The sequence below is a fragment of the Fukomys damarensis genome, unplaced genomic scaffold (genome assembly GCF_012274545.1).
Source record: "Fukomys damarensis isolate Sample0158 unplaced genomic scaffold, DMR_v1.0_HiC HiC_scaffold_20, whole genome shotgun sequence".
Lineage (NCBI taxonomy): Eukaryota > Metazoa > Chordata > Mammalia > Rodentia > Bathyergidae > Fukomys > Fukomys damarensis.
The window spans coordinates 29983433-29997053 of NW_022900932.1; the positions used below are offsets into that span (position 1 = coordinate 29983433).

The 13621-nt window shown below is 37.9% G+C and overlaps 1 protein-coding gene across 7 annotated transcripts in view; it reads right to left on the reverse strand.

The window, feature by feature from the left end:
* Bicc1 (BicC family RNA binding protein 1) overlaps positions 1-13621 on the reverse strand; it is a 294638-nt gene that overhangs the window by 36563 nt on the left and 244454 nt on the right. For all 7 annotated transcript variants that reach the window (XM_010603147.3, XM_010603161.3, XM_010603144.3 and 4 more), the window contains one exon: positions 769-848. In XM_010603147.3, the coding sequence (XP_010601449.1) occupies positions 769-848 (80 nt within the window). The remainder of the gene's footprint in view (positions 1-768; positions 849-13621) is intronic.

Here is a 13621-nt window from a genome sequence, read left to right on the forward strand (position 1 = left end):
AAAAAAAAAAAAAAGAAATTTGAAGAACCAGCCAGCCTAGACGTGTTTCCCTTCCTTACTTACCTGCTCTGGGATCCAGAGCAAATTATTTAATACTTCTGTGCTGAGTATAGTTATGAGGATTTAACAAACTACTGTATATTTGTCTATACTACATTTGTTCCTACTGTATTTGTAAAATGTGAAGTGCTCAGTAAAGTGCCTAAAACACAGTAAGTGATTTAGATGTGTTTAAAGAAAGTAAATTCTCACAAATGGGTACAAATTTTTAAGTATTCAAATTTCCTCCTCATTCCTCTAATACATTCACTTGCAGTAAGAAATAGAGAACATAACTGCATAAGAGGAAGCAGCTGATTTCATGCCATCACATACTAGGAGTGATACAGAAGGTCATTCTGGTTTCCTCACAGCCTCATACAGACAAATACGCTAAGCTCTACAATCTTTATTACTTCCCCTATACTAACCAGGACCACTGTCTATTGCTGGAGATGGTAAATGCATACAAACACAGACACACAAGGGCATGTACAGAGACATGTTTGTGTGCGTACATGTTTATTAAAATATCACTCAACTACTTGGGATCAAAGAAGCTATTCAAATATTAAATAGAATTCACATCTATTATAGAATCGTGTGTACTTAAGACCCACCATTACTTTCTCCTGCCTTTTCTTCTCCAAATGGTTCTTTCATAACAGCATGAAGCAGCCCTTGCAGAGACAAGGAGCTGACATCTGAGCATCCTTAACATTCACTTACTTTGGTGTCTAAGACAGACATGATCATTTCCTTGGCTTCCTTAACATCTTCTTTCCTTCCAGAAACCTTAATATGGGGATCTGTAAGAAATCAGAAACAAAGGCTCATGTAAAACTCTTAAATTATCCCCAGATCTCTGGCTTTAAATTGACATTATAATGTGAGAAAAAAGATTTGGACATGGTGGTGCATGCCTGTCATCCTAGCCACTTGAAAGCCTAAGGCAGGCAAATTGCAAGTTCAAGACCAGCCAGGGAAATTTGAGACTTTGTCTCAAAATTTAAAAAAGAATTAATAAATACAAATGGCTAGGGTATAACTCAGTGTGAAAGTCCAGGGTTCAAGACCCAGTACTTCGCACACACACACACATAAGATTCCACAATAAATTGTGTATTTCATTGCAGGTTAAAAAAAAAAAGCATATGGAAGGTACCTAAATTACACATTTATCTGTAGCTTGTTTTCTTCTGAAATCTGGCTAAGCCATTTAAAAAAAATTTTGTTTTGCAAAATAAGCATACAACTGCAAAATAAATGTATCAAGTAATTATTTTTTAAATAAGTGAGGCATCTATAAAAGTATTTATCAAGCTCTTGATGAATTCTGGACCATTTCTATATATATACATATTTTTTTTTTAATTTGCAGCACTTAGAATTGAAGCAGGGGCCTCATACATGTTAGTCAAGTACTGTACCACTAAGCTATATCCCCAACCCCTATGAGTTTAAATACATTAATTTATTTATTCCACATCACAGCCTTGTAACGTTCTTCTCAGCAGAAACTAAGACACAAAGTGGTAGTTCAATAACTTGTGCCAGAAAAATCACCCATATATACTCATTATAATCCATGTCTTCCAAGTCTGAGCCAGACTTGAATGGTAAATTAGGACATCTTTGACAGGTCAAGGAGAAGAGAAAACAATTTTCATTTAGACATATTTAATATTTATCCGAATTCAGACTGAATGATTAATATATGCTATATCTATTATTTATTATTGAATTTCATATAGGAAAGCATTCAGTCATTGAACAAATATTTTCTGAGTAACTATTACACCAGGCACTGCTCTGAGGATGTACCAGTGAAGAAAAAAGCCCCTGTCCACACAGAGATCGTACAGTCTTGTGTTGGGGTACACAAAAAACTCAAATACATTACCTAATATATTGAACTCTAATATTATGAAAAAAGAAACAGGAAAATAAGACAAAAATATCAGGAGTACCAGTTAATGGGAAGGACTGAGGACATGAGGGAGGAAATGAGATCTGAGGAAAGCTATAAGCAGGTGGTGAGGCGCAGCTGAAAGGCATGAGAGCCAAAAGACCGGTGTAGGGAGGAGAATGCAATTCCATCTTCAATTAGGTTGTCACGTTGTCCAACAATCTGCGTGTTCTATCCTCTTGAAGTCTAATGCAGACCAACACCATTTTGAGAAAATAGAAAGTCCTATACCCATCAGCATTAGTGATAAAGACAATTTATTGTGAGTGTCACATCACTGAGAATCGCAACCTTCTTGAGGCCTAACACACACTTATTTTTGGTTATGTCTTTTATGAATAGTAAAGATCGAGGACAGTCCACAGAATGTTTATTGAGTACATTTCACAATTGGCACCCAGTTCTGCCTGAGCTCTTTAATTCTTCTGAAGTATCAGTTCTCTATGGTAAGGAACCAGAATTATCAAGTAGGGATTTTATTTTATCTAAACTATCTATATTTCCCCCAATATCATTATATATACACCCTATTCCATAGGTCAAGTAAAAATCAGTGCCACGATGAACGTGTCATTTCCTTTCTGTTTGTGTGTGTGGCACCTTTTTGGGGGCTTTCTCTGTGCTGAGCTAGATCCCCAGCCTCTTTTTTTTTCCTCATTGCGTTTATTGGTACATTTCAGGTATACAGTACAGTTACATTCATCATTGGGATCTTGTACCTTTACATGACAGGTCTTGGTTCTCATTTTTTCCCCTTGTCCCTGCCTTCTCTTCTCTTCCCTCCTCCCTTCCCTATTTATAAATACTTTATTTCCATTTTCTCATATATTTTCTTTTCCCTTATTTCCTTTCCCCTACCCTTCCAACTTCCCCTACATCTTTAGCTCTTTTTTTCCTATTTCACATTATCAATTACACCATAGGGATCTTATGTACTATTATAGTATTTCACACCACAGAAACTGTTCGGTATTTACACATGTGTGACTTATTTATTTCACTTGAGTATATCCTCAACATGTATCCATTTTCCTATGAATGCTTCTAGTTTCTCATGCTTTATGGCTGAGTAGTATTCCATTTTATAGAAAAACCACATCTTCTTTATCCAGTTTCCAACTAATGGGCAGATGGGCTGTTTCCAAGTTTTAGCTACTAAAAACTGTGCTGCTATAAACATGGGTGTGCATATATCACTGTGGTATGATTATTTTAATTCTTTTGGAAAGATACCCAGTAGAGGGATGGCTGGATCAAATGGAACCTCTAATCCTAGTTCTCTGAGGTATCTCTATATTGATTTCCATAGTGGTTGCACCAGTCTGCACTCCAACCAACAACCTTTCTCCTCACAACTCTGCCAAAATTTGTTATTGATTGATTTACTCATAGGAGCCATTCTTTGTGGGGTGAGGTGGAATCTCAGTGTTGTTTTCATCTGCATCTCTCAAATGACCATGATGTGGAACATTTTTTCATATATTTACTTGCTTCTTTCACTTCTTTGTCTGAGAAATGTCTGTTCATTTCAGATGCCCATTTTTTAATTGGGTCTTTATATTTGGGGGGACTGGTTGTTTTGAGTTCTTTATATATTCTAGATAATAGTGCTTTGTCTGAGGAGCAGCTAGTAAATTTTTTTTCTCATATTGTAGGTTGTCTTTTAGTTCTGTTGATGGTTTCTTTTGCAGTGCAGAAGGTTTTTAATAAGATGAGATCCCAGTTGTTGATTCTTTGTGCTAGTTCCTGTGCTGCTGAGGATTTGTTCATAAAGTCTTTTCCTATGCTGATGTCTTCAAGAGTTCTGCCTAACTTATCTTCCAGCAAATTTAATGACTTTCTTAATATTTAGATCTTTAATCCACTTGGATTTTAGTTTAGTGCATGGTGAAAGATAAGGGTCTAGTTTTAATCTCTGGCAGGTTGAAACCCAGTTTTCCAACACCATTTATTAAAGAGGCTATCTTTCCTCCAGTGAGGATGCTTGGCTCCTCTGTCAAAGATGAGGCAGCTGAGTACATCTGGAGTTGTTTCCGTATCTTCCAATCTATTCCACTGATCCCCAGGTCTGTTTGTTTGCCAGTACCATGCTGTTTATCCTCAGCCTCTTTTAAATTTTTTTGGGGGGGACACTGCAAGCCTCCTGCTTCAGCCTCCCTGAGTACTGGGGTTACAAGTATGTGTCACCACCCCTAGCTATCGTCATATTCTTAAGGTACAAGTGGGCAACTGAGAGATAAGAAAAGGGAGAGAGAGGAACAGGGAGAAGAGGAGAGGGAGGAACAAGAGCTAGAGAAACAAGGGGCAAGCAGGAGGGAAGACAGAAAAAAAAGAGAAACCATTTTCTCAAAGCTGCCTACACTTAGGAGCAGGATGGTGAGCTCACAGTTAACAGCGGCACACTCTGAAGCTTCAGAGTTCAGGAATGCGCTAGCCTTTTGGGGAGACATCCAAGGGCTGTGCTTGATTTGAGTCAGTGCCACCATCTCCAGCCCAGGCTCCCTCCCTGGACTGTGTTTCCTGGTGGCCGCTCTCAGCCTCAGGCATTTCTCCTAATCTCATTTTGTAATCCCTCCTCTGAGGCTTGCCCTGTCATACAGACTTATGCTGTGAAAATCAAAGGCCTCATGGTTGCTCAAATCTTTCTGAAACGTTTAAGTATTAGATATTGTAAGCCAAGGGACCTAAGAGCAGAATATAAGGGATGCACAAATGGGACAGAAGCTTCCATCTCTCCTGATTCACGCTGCTTGCTCCCTCATAAGGGTAAGGTATCCTTCTCTGCATAATGCACAATTAATATTACACAGAATACTAGCTAACTCTTGCCACACTTCTGCAATTCATTCTTATGACAGCCATCATCACCCCCTGTAGGAAATATTTATATGACATCTACATTCAAAATTTCAGTCTTTGCTAACCTCAACTTTGGCTTGTTTCTACAGGCTGACATTGACGTTCATCTGTAATGAAAACCATCCCTATCAACAGGCTGCTAAGAACCCAGCGTTCTGAGGAGCACGTCTGTGCATCAGAATCACTTGTGGCAGTTGCTAAAATGCAGGTATCCTGAGGACCCCATCCTCAGGACTGACATCTTACTGTCTTCTCAAGTGATTCTTAAATATACAAAACAAAAGATTAAGCCACACAAGAATTTTATTTGTAATCTCCATGTACTGGCTCCATAGGCACAACACAATGTTTCCAAAGGAGATGTGTATGTTTTTCTCACCTTCCTCCCCCCCAAATGAACAGTAAGTACTGAGAGGTATGATATGACCAGGTTGGATAATCACATGAAAATCCCTATGTACCTGTAGAGCGTCAAGTGAGCCTCAGATCCAATTTAAGGCAAAACTTGATTGTCTACCACCTCTGCATCAACGGAACAAAACCCTCAACAGCAAGTCATTTATTTATTTCAAAGTGAAAGAGCACCATCTAGTGACCACAAAGTAAATTAACAACGATCACAGAGTGTCCATATAAGCAATCACCAACATGGAACATCAGACTGTCTCTAGACTTTGAGCCAGTACTTCTTTGGGGGAGAGTCATTCTTTAAATAACCAAGCTTCTTAAGTACAGAAAATAACAAACATGCCAAAGTTCTGGCTTAGACTGCTAAGATGGCTAGTAGCGTATTTTTTCTTCCTTCTTTCATTCTTGCTTAAAAGGTAAGTGTGCCTTTGTCCATACCTAATGTAACTTACTCATTTCAATTCCTAAAATACAATGCTTGTTACAGCCTAGCATTCAAACCTGTCTGTTTAATACCACAAAGGACTAACTCTTCATTCAGGTTCAATCTGGAAATATTTGACAGAGAAAAATCAAAATTAGCCAAATTAATAAACACAAAAATCAAAATAAAAGTCAGGCAGGAAGAGCTTTAGAAGAAGGTTAGGGATATAAGAAATATATAGCTCTTTCATCCCCCAAATTAATTACGTTGAAGAATAACTCCAATTTAAAAATGAAAGTTTTGAATTGTTGGGCATGGTGGCACATGCCTATAATCTCAGCACTCGGGAGGCTGAGGCAGGGGGATCGCTGTGAATTCGAGACCAGACTGGCTACATAGTGAGTTCCAGGTCAGTCTCAACTACATAGTGAGATCCTGTCTGAAAAAAAAATCAAATTTTTGAGATACTCTAAAAATGATACTGTTTTGTAACTCACCCATTCACGTTCCCTGAACATAGGAATCACATCTTGGTGTTCTAAAAACTAGAGCATGAAGTAAACAGTAGGTGCTGAGCACACTGCTGCTGAATAGCATGGCAACTCACATACTACAGGGAAGACCAACCACACAGGGAACACATGGAATCTTCAGAGAAGTCCATACCGCCTACGCAAGGTGACCATGTATCTTGCACTTCCCAAAGTAATTCTGCTTCAAAGATTCTGATCTTAATACCTGGGTGAAAATCCAGTGAACTGTCAGATACTATTCATCCAGATTACCGGTGAGTAGGTGCCTGCCCTAGCTGTCTGTTCACATCTCCCCTGCCGACAAGCAGAGGACCAGATGGCTGTCCAACCTGCACCACATTAACAGGAAGCTATAATGAACATGTTTATGAATGGACGTTTTATCTGTGTATGTTGAAAAAGAAATGAAAATGTGATTTCTTTTTGTAAAGCTAAACCTTTTTATAGAACATTTCTTATGACTTCCATCTGGAAATTCACTAGTACTTGATTAGGGAACAATTGTTTTTGTAAGAACAGCTGATAAACACCACATTTTCAATAAAAATAAATATTTTAAAGACCTGAGATACTTTTATAAATTTAAGTTATGGTTTTAAAAAGATTATCTCTTCGTATAGGTATTCTGGTTTCTTCTCTTTGATTTTCATCCCTGAAAGCATTCCCAACCTTGAAAACATTACTGAATTATATTGCCTTATCCTTCTCTCAAGCCTAACTTCCTTCCCTTTTCATTCCTATCCCATAGCCGAACCTACAGACAATACTTAGGTCAGCCATTTGTATTTATTACAGTACAGAAAGTAATGTGCTACTGACACATGATGAATTTAAACCATCAGTCTCTCACCAACAATCTATTTGCAGCTACTTTCCTGTCTCCCTGATAGAGTCCTGCTGAGCCAAAGATTCAACCCCAAAATTCAGTGTTTCGTTCTTAGCACATTCTTAGAGAGACAGAAAGCAACAGAAAATCCCTTCTTTGATCCATTCCCTGCTTTCACTCCCACCACCCCAAAATAAAAGCACAAAATTAGAGTTGCACATGTGTTTAAAAGGAAAAAAAATCCCGTATCATGGCCTGAAATCAGGAGTGCTTTGGCACATTTTTAGCATATAAACAAACAGTCAAACTAGCCTTAAATCTATGAAGAAAAGGACAATAAACAAAATTCATTTTCTCCTAGCTGGGAGCTCCTTTCATTTTGTTTCAAATTGAATTTCTTCCTGAAAAGCTTTAGCCTCTATAGCAGTGTAACCCACAGGAATATTAGTGGGGCCTTAGATCCATCAGGAGTTGCCACAGGGACAACCAAGGGGGCAACAATTTCCACTCCTGTTTAATTCCCAGCACCAAAAGGAGGCCAGCAGTTACAAAGTAGAACTGACTAAAATTTTTTTCAGGTTGATCATCACTTACCTGAAATTAAGGATTAGAAGTGTTTCAAGTTCTAATTTTTTCAGATTTTGGAATATTAGCATATACAATGAAATAGCTTGAGTACAGGATACAAGTCTCAGCACAAAATTTATTTTTGTTTCAGATATACTTTGTACATAAAGTCTGCAGTAATATTTTACAGTGCCTTTGGTGCACCTGTGTCTGACTGCAAGCATTACATGAGGTCAGGTGTATAATTTTCCATTTGTAGTGTTATATGGGTTCAAAAAGTTTGGGATTCTAGAACATTTCAGATTTTCAGATTAGGGATATTCAATTTGTACAAGCAAGACTGTGTCCCTGGATTCAGGATTCTTGTCAAAGAGTCAATGTATGTGTCAAGTCTCAGAAAAAGCCCCAGACATCTTAAGGCATTGGTTGACTTGGCATCCCACAGGGAAAGACCAGGGACCGCAGAATACATCACATGGAATTCATTCGCTGTTAAGAGCTTTGACTCAGCAATCTGCTACAGATTTCCTTCACATTGTGGTGGTAATATGTGGACTCCACCGTCAAGCCCAAGTTAGCCATTAACAAACTCTTCCACCTTGAAAATAATCACCAACTCTCTGGAATTTCTTTTAAATAATTAATAGAAAATGTGGTCAGACAAATCTCTTTGGTTTAAAGAAATACTATAAGGGGCTGGGGATTTAGCTCTGTGGTTCTGCTGCCTACCCTGCAAGCACAAGTCCTGAGTTTGATCCCTGGTACGAAAAAAGAAAAAAAGAAAAAAAAAAAGAAAAAAGAAAGAAAGAAATACAGTAAGTTTCTTACAAGTAATCTAACAAATAAGTTTGTTTCACAGCTCACAGGTATCTCATAAATTTATAGTATCTCAAGCTATGGGCAATAAACACAAACATGTCCAACAGAGTGTTCTGCTTCCGGGTGCAGGAAGATCAGCCCTGAAACCTTAGTGACGGATGACAACTGGCTTTAACCAGATTTAAGCAATCTGGTTTTTACTCCATTTTACACACTCAAAGAATGTGAGATTTTATACCACAGTGGATAAAGAGTTGTGTTTTCTTCACTGCAGTTCATGAGTGGACAAAACAAACACATGGGTAACCTTGTATGGAGAATGACTCCACATCAAACACTAAGTCAAGTTCCAGCTCAGCATGAGATGTCAGCTACTCTGTCTGCTACCTTGGTCACTTTTACTTTAGGCTGGCGAGTCACCTTGGTGGTCAGCAAAAGTGAATTCAACTGATGGGAAACTGGCCACCGTCCATATTTTATGGTAAACAGTAAGTTTCCCCAGGCCTTTTGAGAAATACGCTTTCCTGTTTAAACAAAAATGACACAGGTCAAATTGGTATGTCAGTGTCACACTTTCAAAGTGAAGACATCTACTTTGTCAAAAGACAGAGAAAACTGACTAAACCTGACTGAAGCGGTTTTAAAAGAATGAAACAGCCTCCTGCCTTGCAAGCGCAAGGTCCTGAGTTCAATCCCCAGTACCCCTTCCCCAAAAAGAATGAAACAGGATGATAAGGAATCAGTGCATTTTAAGCTTATTCTGTAGCCAGTAATATAGATTCTAGATTCTTTCAAGGAAATGACAACAAGAATTCCAATTAACTGAGTTAGAAGAGCAGAGGGAATATTTCTAACAAGGGGTAGAGGAGCCCACGCTATACATGTTTAAGTAAAAATATGGGTGAGCAACCCTAACATTAAAAGAGAAGCTGAATAGACAATACAGTGAGCAGTGCAAAAGCAAACATTTTAAATTTAAGACCTAGTTTTCATAGGAATAATGCTCCTCCTGGTAACAACAATCAGTCTAAACGCTACGAGGTCCCATTATTTCCTACCAGAATTCCATTTGGCTCCTTTCTTCCCATTTCTAAATGTCATGTACCAATAAACTCAATTAAAGCTGAAAAAAAAATTCCATTTGGCAGAAAGAAAGCTAATACTCAACAGGAAAGTATATTCTTGACATGACGGCAACATAAGTCCCTCAAAAGAAAATATAGTAAATACAAGACAATATTCAGCTCTACTGTTTGGCCATGATAGGAAATGAGGTGATCTCATCACAACAGTCATCACAATAGTAATGACATAGCAGGTTCTGGCTGAATCAAAACAGAGTAGGAGGCACATTCACATACCAAGATGGAGCCCATGGACCCTTCTCTTGGCTAAGAAAAAGCTACTAGCTTAGGAATACCCAAAAGTAGCTGAAAAGACAGAGGCCTTTTCCTGATGAAGTAACAACTTTCCAGCATAATTAGCAAAAAAATAGCTCAATATATAATGATGCTATACAAGTACAATTTTTCTCCGTTGACTTTTCAACTTTAGGAGGAGATAAGGCACAAAGGAGGGATGAAGTAAACTGTACACATGCCTTGTCTCTGTTAAGATTTTTATGTGACTTATCAAAGTTGTTTATTTAATTGGAAACAGTTACAGAGAGTCAGCAAAAACCTAGAAATTATCTCAGAAAACAACAATAAAATGCAAACATAGCATGAGGCAGAATCGAGGCATACCAGATGAAATAATCAAGAACAGATGCATTGAAGGAGTGTGAGAAATGAAATAGGATAAACTACTTTATCTTATAAACCACTTTATCTCATACAGTGTAAACTGAACTCCAAGCATAACCTCAGAATTGCTGAGCAGGTAGAATGAAGATATTAAAAAATCCAAAGTATAAGAGAAATCTAGTTTTAAAACAGGGTGGAAAGGGAAAGTTAACACAATGACAGACCTCTATCACTTTCCTACAGACTTTTGGCATCCAAGCTCTCTTCCAGAGATAAGGAAGAAGATTCTGAGAAGGAGGAATGAAAACTAAGTGCCAGGAGACAATCTGGAGTCATTGGAATGACTTGTATATAACAATTCCACAGAAAGCCTAGGCAGGGCTAGTTCTCTACGAAGGAGGCTGTCCACTGCTCATGTGTGCACAAGGGACAGGCAACTCTTGCGGTGCTGGCCCAACCATCACCACATGATAAAAAGCAGCGGTGCAAAGACCCAAGATGCAGAAGGGTATGGAAAAGGGAGCTCAACTGAATGCTAGCCCACTAGAATGATCACTGAATCCCTGACTTATGCTCAATGGTCCTTTGGATAGAGGGGACAAAAGCGTGGCGATGAAGGCAAGTGCCAGGGTAAAGCACCCCCAGAAAACTGCACTGAGATAACAGCAAGTTATGCAAGAGCTTCTAAGGGCCAGAAGTGACTAATCTTCATTCTTTCTCCAAGGAATATTGTTCACAGTGTGCACGACAGGTCCCAGAGGTATTGCCTGTGGTCTAAAGCCAAAGCACTGCAGAATATTTCTTTCTCTTTTCTTTCTTCCTTTCTTTCTTTTTTAGTAACAGCTAGGATTATTCATGAAAAGACTTAGCACACAACTGCTGGCTACCATTACAGGGCAAGCCATCGTGTGTTGAAGGGTTCACACATGAGAACAGCACAGTCCTGAAAACAAAGACGTGACTGCAATACACAACACAATTTTTATATATTTCCTGAGACAAAAACAATTTTAAAATTAAAAATCCTATCTTTTGAAGACATTCAAGAACAGTTGAGGGAGTTGTAGGAAACAGCAAAACTCTAAAGAATCTGGTTCTAAAAATAACTTAGCAACTTGAAACTTGTATTGAAATTCTTCACCTTTCTCATTATTTTTGTAAGATCTATTAAGAAATTTCATCTGATACTATGAAAGGAGCTAATTACAGGTTCAGCTGACTGTGTGTTAAATACTGCATTTCAAATTTGTTCATGAAACAAATTGAAAATGTTCACAGAAATTAAAAGTGCATAATATTAAATGGGCCTTTAAAAATTATCATTTGGAAAATAACTATCTGCCAAAATTTTATTATCATTAGACTGAGTAGCTGTTCATAGTTTTTTTCATGAAGCCACATAGTCTGGCAACAATATTCTCCCATCCTTCTCTCCAGCTGCTGCTTATTATTTGTTTCTTTCATACCTTTGGGTAACTGATTCTGCTAAGCAGTAGCCAAAGGTCTTAATATCTCAATCTTTAGACATGTATTATCTTCAGAAGGGGTGGTACATATTTTAAATTATCAAAATAGTCCTTTATTTTTAATAGAAATGTCTGAAGTTCCCTTGAGACCTAAAAACTTCTACATCGAGATTCAATGAGCACTTATTCAAAGTTAGTATTTCTCCTTAACTCATCATCGTTTCAGTGCTGGGATCAAACCTGGCACATTGCGTACACTAGGCCAGTGCTCTACCATGGAGCTGCACCCCCCAGACCCTTATACATCTTTTTGTTTTTGGTACCGGAGATCAAACTCAGGACCTTGTGCTTCTGAGGCAGTCAAAGTGCCACTGAGCTAAATCCCTGGCCCTTATATCTTAAATGATAAAAAATTTGAGATTTTAATCATTTAAAAATGAGCATTTTTTCTAAGGGCAAGAAGATGCTTCTTTCAGAAAATTACAAAAAATAAACAGCATCTGCAAAGGTTGACCAATTAATGCTCTCTGTAAGAAGAAAGATAATGTTTTTAAGTAATCTCTTTACGAAGAGTACCTATAAATTAACACAAAAAACTGATTATCTGAGGAAAATGGGAAAAAGACATGAATAAGTAATTCAATAGAAAATAGTAAATATTATATGTAAACGATTGAAGTCCAACATTAATCATTTTTATTGATAAAACTGAAAATATTTTTTAAATTTATAAGGCTGACAAAGGATATGGCTAAACACTATAACATGCTACTGGTGAAAATAAATAGTACTGATATACAATGTCTGGAAAATTATTTGGAAATATTTATGAAGAACAATAATATTATAATTCACTTTAAGGATGCACATGTATTAGAGGAAGAAAAGGAAAACAGCCAAATTAATAGTGACTACTTCTAAGTAACAAAGTCATGGGTAATTTTTGTTTTGTTCTTTAAGCACGTTTGCATTTTCCATCATGAACATTTATAGTATGAAAAAAATCTTTTTAAGAATCATCGGTACTCAAAGTCTGAGAGGACCTAATTTACTCAAATTACATACTTTTAGGTCAGAATTTTTTATTTTCCAAGTACAATATTTCAAGAAGAATGTCCTTTTTTTTTTTTTGGTACCAGGGATTGAACTTGGGTCCTTGCCTTGCAAGGCAGGTGGCAGAACCACTGAACTAAATCCCCGGCCCAGGCGAATGTCCTTTAACAGAAAGGAGAACTTCAAATGTTAACGACTGACAATAATGCTTTCTTAATTAGGAAGGAAGCTGCTTTTCCTCCACACACATTTCTGACACGCTTTTTGCCATGCAATTTCTCAACTCCATCTTGTTATTTTTTGTGCCATTATTCCTAGTATTTTACTGACAGAAAGAACTCCCCATTGGAACTTGATTCCCCGGTATCAGTGCTGGGGCTAACTGCCACTGAAAGGCTTGTTGGAACAGAGTCTAATAAGCTGGTGAAGGTTGTATGTTTATGACCACCAGTAACTACACATGGAATTCTTCCTAACATTTATGACCACGTCTCTTTTTATTCAGTAATGGTTTCCAAAATAAATGGAAACAAGAGCAACCTTGGTAGTGGGCGTAAAGGGTCTCTTACCACAATCTCCTTCTTCACTGAGGCCCACAACACCTTGTGCTCTCTTCCCTCTTCAGCCCTTGGGTGGCTAACAGCTTTCAGATGTTGCCAGTTTTTATGCCACATCATCTTTAACATCCATTTGGCTTGGGCACTTAACATTTCTAGTGTAAGCAGCCTCTTTGTTAGAGCTTGTCACTTCATGCGTTTGCAGCTAATTTCATTCTCAGACAAGCCAAGACTGAATTCCTTTTCTTCTCATGAAGAGAAAGTGTGCAGGGAGTTGGGGTGGTAAGGTGGAGTGTTACATTTAATAACTGTGCTTGTCTCTTTCTCCAGAATAGCACAACGTTTAGGTCAACTCT